Below are 14,708 nucleotides of genomic sequence, written 5' to 3'. Positions count from 1 at the left end.
CAACATATGAATTTGGGAGGGACACTATTAGGTCTATAAAAGAAAATAGACTTTGCAAAAAATATTTAATATTTTGTATATGAAGTTATATCTGCCATAAGGAAAGAAGATTAAAACACTAAATTTTAAATAAAATTTCATACATTTATGTACAATACTACCTTAAACCACATTCAATTAAATATCAAAATAAGGTTAATGCATGTAAACCACCATTGCATGATGACAAAACACATTTCCTCCACAATCCAAAAGTTAAAATGTGTTTACCGTACTTGCTAATGGCAAACACTATTCAATGATAAAAATAACATTAGCTGTATTTTAATCGCAACAAACAATTTATTATAACTGCTACTGTATTTATTAACTTAATAAATGGTATGTGTATCAGGCAAACAAAACATATCAGCCATAACCAACTCTATTAAACATATTAGCAAAAGAAAATACAACTTTTACCTGTTGAAAAACATCTGTCCCCTCATCATAGTCCACCATACTGAAGAAGAGTTTGTTACAGAAAGCAGATGAATAGCGCCAGGAGTTAGCCAGGATTTGATATTCTTCATTAGCTTGTCTGATAAGAACAATGGAGCAGAGTAGAAACATCAGTATTTAAGCACTAACAAAGCTGTTAATAAAACAGGCAATTCTAGGGAAAGAAGTGGCCAGTTTTTATATGAAAAGCAAGCTAAGAATATATTTTATATTTTTAATTGGTCGTAGAAAATAAAAAGGTGAAATATTCCATGATGTGAAAATTACATAAAATTCAAATTTTATTGTTCATTAATAAAGGTTTACTGCTATAGAGCCACATGAATCATGGACATATTTATGACATCACATGCTCATTCTTTAAGCATTAAATCCTTTGTTTGGAATGCCCTCACTTCTTTCAAAAGCTGCCTCTCCTTCAGAAGTCAATTTTATTTAATGCCTGTTCTCTACCGGGTCCCAGCCAGAAGTCATTCCCATCTCTACCCCTACCATACTTGTTCAGGTAACTGTCTGAAATGAAAATTCTGTTACTGTGTAGTGCTACTTATTTTAAGTATGTATCTGTATCGTATTATGCATATTATGTTTACACATTGATTGTTCAATGGCTGGGACCCAGTAGAGAACAGGCATTAAATAAAGTTGGTGATGGTGAATAATATACTTTTCTAAATAGACAATATATCACTTATACCCTAAAGCTAATGAATCACTAGAAACTCTGAACTCTGGAGAGTCTACTGACGTCCACTTAGTCAGATTTAAGTCCCAAGATAATGTCTCTTGTAAGTCTAATTTGCTTTATTGGTGGTCTTAGGGAGAAAAAAATAAACACTTTAAATCTATGTACCATCATAATTAAAATGCTCTTTGTCAAGAACAGTGGTCATGACTTAAAAGGTTGTAATGACTAAATTATCTATCAATCATGTTCTTAATGTCAATTTCATATGCAAATACAGAATCTAGATCTTAATTATTAATGCTATTTATTCAGCATTTTAATATATGCTGCAATAATAAATAAGTATATCTCAGGTCCCCACCTGTAAGAAGCTTGTTAGAGAAAGAAATAGACACATACTAATACATAAATAAGATAAATATGTATTTTAAAAGGTTGCAAGTCATAGTGCTATGTGAAATATAGAGGAAGACGAGATCACAGTGGACTTGGGCAGTTGGACAAGGTGAATATAAAATGTAAAACTACTCAGAAAAGAATGGAGGAACTAAAATTATAAGAAAGAACAGAAAGAATATTAAGATAACAGAATTAGTGTAAACAAAGACTACCACGTCTGAAATATGTATTATGTGTTCACTGTTAGAAAATAAGACTGGAAGCTCTCTTCTGGTGGAGAGATAAATAGGACCTTGACTTTATTCTGTAAACAGTGAACAATGAGGAGTGTTTTGAAGGAAGGGAATTATGCAAAATGCTAATTAAGAAAGCTGTATCTGGCAACAGTGTGTATAATATGTTAGAGGAAGAGAAAATAAATGTTTGGAAACCACTCAGAATCCTATATAATAAAAGGCTAATATGCAAATTGTCCTCTCTACCTGGAGTTCAACCAAGAGTTTGACCAGGGGGCGGGGCTGGCCCACCAAACCCCCACGGCCCCTCCCCCTGGCCAGCCGCGTGGGCCAGACACCACCTGTGCACGAATTTGTGCACCGGGCCTCTAGTGTTATTATAATGGTCTAATTGGGAAAACATATGAAGCTATTTAAATAGACTACAAATGAAGATATGACCTATTTCTTACATATTTTCCTTTAGAAACTAGAGCACCAAAGTAACCAGCAAAATTTTCTACACTTAGGAATAGATCTACCTCAAATAGAGAATTTAGGGGAGCCAAGCAAATTACATTTTTCAACACAAATAAAATACTTAGAGAAAACTAAATACTGACAAGGAAAATGGGGGCTTTCCTTTGTTGGGTGTAATTTACTAGCAGTAGGGTCACTGAACAGATTTGTTATTAAAAATAATTCAATGAGCCTGAGAAATATGAATTTCATGTTGATGAAATCTATTCAGAGTATAAAAGACTGATTAGAAAGAATGTGCCCCAATAACATAAACTCTATTTTCTAAACTTAACTCTATTACACTTATCCCCTCAGTCCAACGTCTTACTGATTAGTAGGGGACAGAAGAATCCTAACTAATGACAAATAAGAAATTCACTGGATTCTTGCACATGTTGGTGTCAGGTTGGACATTATAACAAGCAAAGTAAGGCATCAATAGTGCTTATTAGCACACTTCAAACTTCACTGCCATCTAAATTGAAATCTGAAAATCACAAATGCTCCCAATGTTTCAGTCAAGTAAGTATTTTTCCAACATTGTTAATTAAAACAAATATTTTCCGTTTTGGGAGTTCACAGGATTATTAGGCCTAATTTTATTACTTCAGTAAATTGTTCTAACCTGAAGAGGGCAGTCAAGTTGCACTGAAACATTAGGGAAGGTTTAAGCAATGTCTGCAGGGCACAGTTCTGATCAATCTGTTCTAAAAAATCTTCTCCATTTTTATTATGGAAAGAAGGAAAAAAATCATTTAATCCAAATGCTATAACTTTTTATATTATAATCATTTTTAAAGGTTATGTAAAACTAAAAAGAATTAACTCATCTGTAGCTGTATATATTTAATATATTCCCCATGACATTAATTTTTAGCTTTAATGCCCTATAAAATAACAGATTTATATCAAAATCCCAAGGTATCCTTTTTATACTCATATTTCATAATGAAGTATATATGTATATAAATACATATTGCATGGTGATTCCAAAGTATGTCATCATGAAACCCCACATTAATCAATTTCTATAGACAGTGATAGATATAAAGAGAGATCTAGTGTGAGCAGAACAACCTATTAATTATGGTCCTGAAGAAAAAAACAAACTGGCTGGCAAAGAGCACCCTACAGAAAGATTTTAACAGAGTGGTTTCTTTCTGGTTGTGCTACACATGCCCAGGATCTTACTGAATACAATGGAATATATTACTAGTAAATAGACCCAATGCCTCTGAAGAGCTGAGAAATCAACAGTTCCCTACCATACTGTAATAGACTCTGCTTAATTCACTACTTGGTAAGATAAATTCAACAGTTCTCATGTATTAGTTCATTATACTCTGTAGTTCCTATACATCTATATTTTCCTTTATCTGACCTAAGTAGTTACCTTTCCATAGGAAACAACTCTAACATGTTCAAAGTGATGAATAGAAAGGACCTACAACCAAGATTACTCTACCCTGCAAATTTAGAATCGAAAGACAGATAAAGACCTTCCCAGACAAGAAAAAGCTAAAAGTATTTACATCACAACCAAACCAGTATCATATGAAATGTTAAATGGTCTTATTTAAGAAGAAAAGATCAAAACTATAAACAATAGTATAAACCTGGCAATCTATACTAATAATAGAGGAATATGCAAATTGTCTGGGACACCATCCCATAATGATCAATCAGGATGGGGACGGGGCCCGTGGTAGAGAGCTCTCAGCACGCCTGCACCAGGGGTACGAAGGGCGCAGAGAGGAAGGGAGAGCAGATAGGCAGTTAGGGGGATCAGGCCAGGAGGGGAGAGCAGATAGGCAGTTAGGGGAATCAGGCCAGGAGGGGAGAGCAGATAGGCAGTTAGGGGTATCAGGCCAGGAGAGGAGGGCAGTTAGGGGGATCAGGCCAGCAGGGAGGGGCAGTTAGGGCAATCAGGCCAGGAGGGGAGAGCCCTTAGGGGGATTGGGCCAGCAGGGGAGCAATTAGGGACATCAGGCAGGCAGGTAGGTCAGCGGTTAGGAGCCAGTGGTTCCAGATTGCGAGAGGGATCCCGGATTGGAGAGGGTGCAGGCTGGGCTGAGGGACTCCTCCCCTCCCCCTGTGCACGAATTTCGTGCATCGGGCCTCTAGTGTATACGTATCTATCAATACATATCTACAAACAATGAACAAGCAGAATAGAAACAGTTATAGACACAGATCACCACCATTGCTACCTGACTTCACTACTGTAATTACCACTGCAAGGCACCCACCTGGAACTGAGTACAATTTCAAGCAGAAGATGCAATACAAACTGGACTTGGGACTCTTACCAGAACTTGGCCTGTTTACTTTGTGGAGGAGACCATATTAGTCAGGGATTGTCCCCATCCATTTCTAGCAAACTGACTACATTACCCTACGACCTCCTCTCAGGGCTACTACTGGCATCTACTACTGTCAACACCATTCCCAACTAAGATGTCACTGTTGCAGATAAACAATAAAGTAGGCTTAGAATATCTGGTTAAGCCAGAAAGCAAAGACTAATAGAGAAACATCATGCAGGTCAAATTTAGGGTAACTTGAATAATGAAGAAAAATAACTATAGTAATGAATTAGTGAATAAAATAATAACCTTTGAAATACTATTCCTATAAAGGAGAGCTTTACCTACACCTCTCTTTCCTCTTTTGAGCAGCTCAGGGAATTAATATAGAAGGACTGACAGAATTTAAAAAAAAAAATCACTTCACAATCACCAGTAGCAAATTTAGGCAAAGATTATCAATGGATGCTACAATCACTGGGTGAAATGTTACTGAGAAACAGGATAATTACAAGATCTCAAAGTATCCCCCTCCCCCCAGTACTTATTACACAGGAAAAAGGACATGTTTAAACAATACAAAATGTGGAGATCATCACCCTAATGAGGCGATAGATTTCATCACTGGCATTTGAAGAACTTAACATTATGTGCCTCCTGAGACGATGCAATAAGTACACAAATAACTGCAATAGGACTCCTGCAAAATGTAATAACTGCATTTAATCACAAGGAAACATACAACAGACAGATCCAGAGCATGGGACACCACACAAGGCAACTGGCCTGGATTCTTTTTTAAAACAAGAATTTTAAAAGTGAAAAGAAACTAAAGAAATCTAACATTCAAGTGTACTTTATGAACTTTGACAACATCCCAAATAGGAGGAAAAGGCTATAAAAAACATTTGGAGACAAATATAAAATTTAAATATGGACAGTACAGCAATACTTTATTGAAATCAGTCAGTTCACTTAAAAATAATAATGGCAAGGTAAGAATTCCCTTTTCTTAAAAGATGCATACTTCAGTATGTGGCAGTTATATTTCATGACGTCCAACAATTATATGTACATTTGCTGATATGTGAGTCATGTTTGATGTATGCTTAGAAGAGCAAAATCAAATGTGTCAAAATGTTAATAATTCGTAAATCTTGGTAAAAGGTAGACTGTGTCCTTGCACTACTGTTTCAATTTTCTATAGTTTGAAATTAAGATAGGGGACTAATGTTGGACTTAATATACAAATAATATACAAAACAGAAAGAGCTCGAGACTGCTAAAAAGGAACACGGACAATTGAAAGGTTGCTGGAAAGAGTTGGGGTTATCCACTCTCAGCAAGAAACACCAAGGAAGAAATTTAATATGGTTAAGTTATATCATATGCCTTAACTTAAAAAATAATAAACTAGATTGAGCTCAGCAATAACCCTAGAAAATCCTTTATATTAAACTGGTCCTGGATTCAACCAAACTAGGCAAAGAATGTGTGAATGCCATGAGGGTTTGCCAGTCTTTCATAAAGAAGTGAAACCTTTTGTTCTTGTAGCCAGGCATATTAGGGTGACAATAATTAAGGCCATAGAGAAATATTATCTAAGGAACAGAGGAAATGATAAGGGCTATAGTTCCAAAACCATTTACCAAGCACTTACAAGAGCATTAAGTGATGTACAAGGGTAATTTTATCTATACACAATTTTCACCTTCTGTGCTCACTTTAAAAATCTAATCTCATAAGAGACATGACCTCGCTTTAATGAAACAAAAGGCTGATAGCTCTTTCTGCGTAGTTTTGGCCAGCTATCTCCAACGTGCCAGTTCCTGTTATGAGATGTTACCCTGAATAAAAGCTTTTCATGATCTAATGAGTTTAATAAATGCTGGCGATGGATTCCTGCCCTTAAAAATTAATAATCTTAATTGGAAACACAAAAGCAAAATGCAAATTACAGTTCACAGGATAAAGGCAATGATGAATGTGTACACTTTAAAAAAGCGTTAAACTCTATTAGCTCCAGAGCCACAAATCCCAACCCTGACAGGTATTAGCTGTGTGACTGGGTTAATCATATCTCTCAGCTTTGAGGTTCTCATCTATAAAATGAATTTTTTCAGACCTAACCTCCTTTATAGTAGTAAGAATATATATGTCCTATATCAGTGGTGAGCAAACTCATTAGTCAACAGAGCCAAATATCAACAGTACAACGATTGAAATTTCTTTTGAGAGCCAAATTTTTTAAACTTAAACTTCTTCTAATGCCACTTCTTCAAAATAGACTCGCCCAGGCTATGGTATTTTGTGGAAGAGCCACACTCAAGGGGCCAAAGAGCCACATGTGGCTCGTGGACCGCAGTTTGCTGACCACGGTCCTATATAATAAAAGGCTAATATGCAAATCGACCGAATGGCGGACAGACCGGTCGCTATGATGTGCTCTATCAGGGGGGCAGACACTCAATGCTGGAGCTGCCCCCTGGTGATCAGTGTGCTACCACAGGCAGAGCACCGCTCAGCCAGAAGCCGGGCTCACGCCTCCATGGCAGTGCTAATGATGTCCAGAGGGAGCAGGCCTAAGCTGGCAGTTGGACATCCCCTGAGGGCTCCCAGACTGCTGTGAGAGGGTGCAGGCTGGGATGAGGAACCTTCCCTGAGTGCAAGAATTTCATGCAATGGGCCTCCAGTCTTTTTATATATATATATACACACACACACACACACACACACACACACATACATATACATATATATATATATATACACACACATATATATATACACACAACTCACTTATAAAATACCTTTTTAATATATATGTATCCAACCGACCTGCAGGTACATATGACACGCACTGGCAATTTAAAAATAAACATTGACTCACACATGCACGATACATATAAAGCTCTCGCTGGCGCCAATCGCGTGTGTGTTTCCATATGTCATTGTCAATTGTGAATTTGGTTGACACTTCTATTATAGAGAAAGGGCGAATAGCGGTATGAAAATATTTCTTCTAATTAATTTCCTTTCAATGTGCACGGATCCATGCACCAGGCCATTAGTATCCTATCTAATAAAAGAGTAATGTGCAAATTAAACATCACTCCACTACACTCACAAGCCACGCCTACCAGCCAATCAGGAGCGAGTATGCAAATTAATCCAACCAAGATGGCTGCGGCCACAGAGCGAACAGGAGGCTTGGGTTGCCCCCGGCGATGGAGGAAGCCAAGTTTCCACACACCCTGGCTGGCCAAAGCCTCCACTCAAGGCTATAAAGTTTCAATTATAGAAGATAAATAAATCTCAACAAAAATGGCTGCGGCCACAGAGCAAGCAGGAGTCTTGGCTCCACTCAAGGCTACAAAGTTTTAATTATAGAAGATAAATAAATACTAGATACCAGGGCCTCCGCTTGGGTCGCCAGGGGGGCATGGCCAGCCTGGAAACCACCACAGGCCCCTTGCCCAGGCCGCCCCATGCCCTAAAGGAACCCTCACCCTGATCTGGACACCCTTCAGGGCAAACCAGCTGGCCCCACCCGTGCACCAAGCCTCTATCCTATCTAATAAAAGAGTAATATGCAAATTGACCATCACTCCAACACACAAGATGGCTGCTCCCATGTGGACACAAAATGGCCGCCACAAGATGGCCAGCAGGGGAGGGCAGTTGGGAGGGACCAGGCCTGCAAGGGAGGGCAGTTGTGAGTGACCAGGCCAGCAGGGCAGTTGGGAGGGACCAGGCCTGCAAGGGAAGGCAGTTGGGGGTGATCAAGCATGCAGGGGAGGATAGTTACGGGTGACCAGGTCAGCAGAGGAGGGAAGTTGGGGGCGACTGGGCCTGCAGGGAAGGGCAGTTGGGGGGACCCAGGCCTGCAGAGGAGAGCAGTTGGGGGGGACCAGGTCTGCAGGGGAGGGCAGTTAGGGGTGACCAGGCCTGTAGGGGAGGGCAGTTAAGGGCAAACAGGCTGGCAGGGGAGCAGTTAGGCATCAATCAAACTGGCAGGAGAGTGGTTAGGGGGTGATCAGGCTGGCAGGCAGAAGCGGTTAGGGGCAATCAGGAAGGCAGGCAGGCGAGCAGTTGGGAGCCAGCAGTCCTGGATTGTGAGAGGGATGTCCGACTAAACAGGCAGTCAGACATCCCTCGAGGGGTCCCAGATTGGAGAAGGTGCAGGCTGGGCTGAGGGACACCCCCTGCCATGCACGAATTTCATGTACCAGGTCTCTAGTATATATGTATATAGTCATATATATCACATATTTATATATATGACAACATAGAACTCTAATAGTTTACACATAGTAAACAATTTTATTTTATCAGATGAGATGGATGTTAGCTACTTAACATTTAATATGTTAATGTAACAATTTACTCAACTCACTTATAAAATACCTTTTTAATCACTAAAATTTTCATTTATTTTGAGTCTAATAGCATATCAATCTCCAAGACATCACAAAACATTGGTTATACATGCATCCTGCATGACTCTACAAGTACTTTTTTATTTTCCTTCACCTGGACGTTTTCTTCTTATAGTTATTGATCCACAGTAATAACCTTAGAAGAGGATATTTTGTTCTCAGAATTTTTTGTGACTTCTGGAAGAGATGAGTAACTTTGTGGTAGAGTACATCTAAAAGATTTAGCAATTATGGGTAATATTCCCTTTAATACAATTTGATAAAGGAAGTTGGAGTTAACACTTATGGGAGGGAGGTAAGAATTGTATTGAGTCGTCTTAATTAACAACTTTATTTGGCCCAGGAGTTTGATGTTAGCACTGAAGAAGGTGAGAATTGAATTCTGAAATTTGTGAATAAACTGACTGTGTGAAGGAAGAGCAGCATGATTTGCTCAAGGAGCTCACAAGGAAGCCAACAACTCATTCACCAGCCTAAAGCAACTGGAGAATCTAAGTGTGCGTTAACTGTAGAAGAAAATATCTTAAAGAAAAAACAGGAAGTCTCACAAATGAAAGCACAAAGATTTTAAAATTATAACTATAAATTTTTACAAATATTCTACAGAATTATAAAAATTATAGCAGTTTTATTTTAAAAAAAATGGCCCAAAATTTCATTGACACTTAAGAACCTAGAATTTAATTCATGTTAAAAAAAAAAAAAAAAAAAGATGGCTACTTATGATAGGGTATCTCTTTCAATGAATCCACAACTCCGTTTGAGGCTAAATTCAGAATATATAAGAATATAATTGAATAATTTTTCTCAACACTTTACCTTTTCTTAGTTGAGATCTCTTTGATCTACTCTGCCAACTATCCTATGGGTCACAGTACTCTCTTGGCTCCATAACAGTAAATCTCAGAACAATGCTCATCCACAAATCTTCCTTTGACATTTCTATTACTCTATAATATAAATGTATCATCCTCATCTAACAAACTCCAAGGCATCCCTCTATCAGCTCAGTTAATTTTCTTCCTCTCCAACTCCATTATCACCCTGAACAATTTCAGTACACATGATTTAATCTAGACATTACCACAGCCCTATAAGTTTCTCTACAACATCAACAATCACCTATATTATACTTCAGTAAATTACTTATAAATTATTTATTAAGTAAACCCTGTATGACATCTTCTTAATTTTCAACCCCATCCTATTTTTACACAAAATCTGTTCTTCACTCTCATTAAAATAGAACTTAATTATTTCACATCTACTTTATCAGCTGTTCCCTGGCTTCCTTTGATCCCCCATCCAACTTTGAACCCATAACCACACATTTCAAATAGTAATACTGTATCACTAGCACTCTCAAAGCACTTTCCTAACCCCCTTTACACCATAAGCCAAACATGCTAACCCCTAAGGAAGGTTTTCTTGTTCTTAAATTGCTGAGTATTGGGGCAGAAAATGGTTTAACTCTAGATTCCTCACTAAGAAGCTGGGTATTCTGGTTTCAAAAGGGATCCTCAATACTATATGGGCATCCAACTAGTCTTCCCAATCCCATTGCTCCTCAAGAAAAACAAATAAAAACTATGAATCATGAACTTGCTTCTTATCTTCCCTTTCTCTCTACTGGTTACATACTGGAATTACAGAGATCATGTCTGTGTAAATGTCATTGCCTTGGGGCCATCCCAAAGCAATTAAATCAGAATGTCTGGGTATGAGAATCATATATTGACTCTACATTTTTTATTCCTTTTCAAGGCTTCCCCTGTTCTTTCTCCCTTCTCTAACAACCTACCACCACACTGATTTGCAAATTATTTTAACTTTTTATAATTATTTCAAATGTTTTCTCTCATAAATCTAAATTACTCTAAAATATGAAATTGCATTAGAAAACTAGAGGCCCAGTGCACAAAATTCGTAGGGGTGGACATCCCTCTCGCAGTCCGGGACCCCTTGCTCCTTACTGCCAGCCTACTCACTGTTCCTTAGCGCTGCCCCGGAGGTGGGAGAGGCTCCTGCTGCTGCTGCACTCGCCAGCCGTGAGCCCGACTTCTGGCTGAGCGGTGCTCCCCTGTGGGAGTGCACTGACCACCACGGGGCAGCTCCTGCATTGAGCGTCTGCTCCCTGGTGGTCAGTGTGCATCACAGCGACCGGTTGTTCTGGTTGTTCCGCCATAATGGTTGCTTAGGCTTTTATTATATAGAATTATATAGATAGCTTACAATAAGCAAACAAATAAATAAAGGTTATTTTGAGCTCTGTTATTTAAAAAAATTAAGGGTCCAACCCTGGCCAGTGTGGCTCGGTTGGTTGGGTGTCATCCCATACATACACCAAAAACATACCCAGGTTTCAGGTTCAATCCTCAGTCAGGGTGCATGTGGGAGGCAACCAAATGATGTTTCTTTCTCTCTCCCTACCTCCCTTCCTCACTTTAGGATCAATAAACAAACAAACAAAATTAAGGGTCCATATTTGAAAATTCATTTAACAACATAATATGTTAAGTAAAATCATTTAACAGTATAATACGGTTAATGTTATCTAAATATTTATAAGTATATGTAACTGTGAAATAAATACTTTGATAATAAGGTATTTTTAGATTATACCTGCCAGAAATACAATCATCAAATAAATGTATTTCTTCACACAGTAGTGAATATAGAAATTCAATTAATTCAATATTTAGGTGCAAGGAAATGATTTTCCTAAAACATATTTGGTATTATAGCATGGCAAAAGACATGTTGTAGTTTTAGGGGAAACAACTCTTACACAAAAATGTCAATTAAGGTGGTATTTTTCCTGCCTAGGGCTTCACAGCATCCCTTAAGATATATATACACACACACACACATATATATACACACACACACACACACACACACACACACACACACACACACACATATATATATATATATATATATATATATATATATATAGATATATATATATATACCTTCCCTATCCATACATGCTAGCCCAATTCTGACAGCAGTATTAATGCTCACTTGAGTCCTGGTCCTCAAATTTGCTAGGAGAGGAACTCGGAATCATCTGAAGTGCTGTTTTTCAAAATACTTTTGTTCACTATCCTCTCTACCCACTGTGAGCCATGTCCTATTATGTATACTCACTATTAGGTTGTGATGAGATCCTCCTTGAAAATTTCAGAACACTGAAATTCTCTTTCTGTAAACTCCTATGAACAGAACTGTTTTGCATTTCTCATTGACTATGTCACTAATAACTTCCATTTCCACTAGAGCTAACAATGATTCAGACATTTTTACAAAGTCTACAGATGAATATACAATGTGCAGAGTTTGGGTGTGGAGTTACCACACAAAAAGCAATTGTTTTTCGGAAAACAGTGGTCAAGTGGTCAGCTAAGAAGAAACAGACAATGGTTAAGGAAAAAAAAAATCTCTAGGCCTGAATGGTTTTGCTGAAGAATTCTATCAAACATTTAAAAAAGTAGTAACATAATCTTCTAAAATTGTGTAAGTTTTCACAATCTCTTCCAGAATAATAAACGGGGAGATAACATTTCCCGATTCACTTTATGAGGCCAATATTACCCTGGTACCAAAACTAGACAAAACAACATTAAAATGATATAAAAAGTAACCCAGATCAATATCTATCATAAAGTTAGATGTGAAAATGTTCAACAAAATATTAGCAAACAGAATCCGGCAATGCATAAAAAGAATAATATTCCACAATTAAGTGGGATTTATTCCAAATTTTAAGACTGTTCCAACATTGGAAAATAAGTCAAAGTAATTCACCATACCAACAAAATCATATCAATTCACATCAATAAAAACTTAACAAAATCCAACACCCATTCAGGATAAAAACGCTCAGTAAACTACAAATAAAGAACTTCCTCAACTTGATAAAGGACATCTATAAAAATCCTATTGCTATATCATACTTAATGATGAAAGACTGAATGCTTTCTAAGATCATACCAAAATTTAAAACTAAATTCTTAGAAAAAAACATAGGGAAAAATTTGGGGATCTAGGGCTAAGCAAAGAGTTCTTCAATTTTATAAGGAAAGTAAGAAATGTAAAAGGAGAAAGTTATAAATTGGACCTCGCCAAAATTAAAATCTTCAAAGGATTCCATTATAAGCATGAAAAGAAAGCCATGGACTAGAAGAAAATATTTGAAAATCACATATCTGATAAAGAACTAGCATCTATAATACATAAAAAACTCTGACAACTCCAATTAGAAATGGGCAAAAAAACATACATATTTCACTGAAGATATATGGATGATAAATAAGCATGCAAAACCATATTCAACAAGCGAAATAAGCATATAAAAAGATGTTCAATACCATTAGCCATTAGAGAAATGCAAAGTAAAACCACAAGGAGACAGCACTCCATCTCCATCTGAGTGAGAACAGCAATGCTGGTGAGGAGATGGAAAACCACCTCACTTACACACCGCTGGTGGGTGTGTAGACTGACACAGCCACTCTGGAAACATTCAGAAAGTTAAAGTTTCTTGTAAAGCAGAACAGGCAGCCACCATACAACCCGAGCACTGTATTGTCTGGTGTTTATCCCAGAGAAACAAAAACTTAAGTTCACACAAAAACCTGTATAAGAAGTTTCATAGCAGTTGTACATGTCATGGCCAAAAACTAGAAACAACACTGATGTCCTTTAACATATGGGTGGTTAAAGTGTGGTATTTCCATATCATAAAATATTACTCAGTAAAAAAAGATTAAACTATTGATAAACACAACAACTTGGATGGATTTTAAGGGAATTACAGTAAGTGAATGAAAAGCAAACCAAAAAGGTCATACACTGTATGATTCCATTTACATAACAGTCTTGACAAAATACAGAAATAGGGAACAAAGTTTGGAGGTCGGGAGTGGAATGGATGTGGGGGTGGCAATAAAGGACAACAAGAGGAATTCTTATGGGGATGGACCTGTTCTGTATCTTGACTGTATCCATACCAACACCCTGCCGGTGAGAGTGTGTATAGTTCTGCAAGATGTTACCACTGTGGGACAACAGGTAAAAAGTATATGATTGGTTTGCATTTTCTTTTTTTTACAATGGCACATGAACCTACAACTATCTCAAACTAAAAAGTTTCATTAAAAAACAGCATTTGCTACATATATACTTGTACTTGTCCAAAATTTTCTTTAGGATATTTCTACTGAAAAATATTTCATGCATTTCAAATTGTTTACTTCTATTTCACAGGAAGCAAGTTCTAGTCATTAGAGAGATTGAAAACTAAATGGACTTCCCTAGTAAGTGTGTCCTCTCTATAAAACTGTTATAATAGATTAGTCTAAAGGGACTACTTCACTGTCTACAAGATATAATTAGGTGAACTACAACGCAATATTCAAACCAAATTCTATCACATTCTTACCTTTAGATAGGACATACTGATAACTATTTTTCATGATTATATATGAAAATGGTCAATAAATATGTTATATAATAAAAGAACATTGGCCTATCAATGTCATTTCCTAGAATACAATGATTTTAGCTTACTTTTAAATGCTCATAGTTATATATGACTAAAACATTGAACAACTGTTTTATTCTGTTATGTACA

At 37.2% G+C, this 14,708-nt stretch overlaps 1 protein-coding gene across 1 annotated transcript in view; it reads right to left on the bottom strand.

Moving 5' to 3' along the window:
• Positions 1-14,708, bottom strand: part of TUSC3 (tumor suppressor candidate 3) — a 105,444-nt gene that overhangs the window by 59,312 nt on the left and 31,424 nt on the right. Inside the window, exon 3 of the mRNA XM_008146221.3 lies at positions 463-580. Within this exon, the coding sequence (XP_008144443.1) occupies positions 463-580 (118 nt within the window). The remainder of the gene's footprint in view (positions 1-462; positions 581-14,708) is intronic.

The sequence above is a fragment of the Eptesicus fuscus genome, chromosome 8 (genome assembly GCF_027574615.1).
Source record: "Eptesicus fuscus isolate TK198812 chromosome 8, DD_ASM_mEF_20220401, whole genome shotgun sequence".
Classification (NCBI taxonomy): domain Eukaryota; kingdom Metazoa; phylum Chordata; class Mammalia; order Chiroptera; family Vespertilionidae; genus Eptesicus; species Eptesicus fuscus.
This window is presented reverse-complemented; position numbering and strand designations above follow the sequence as displayed.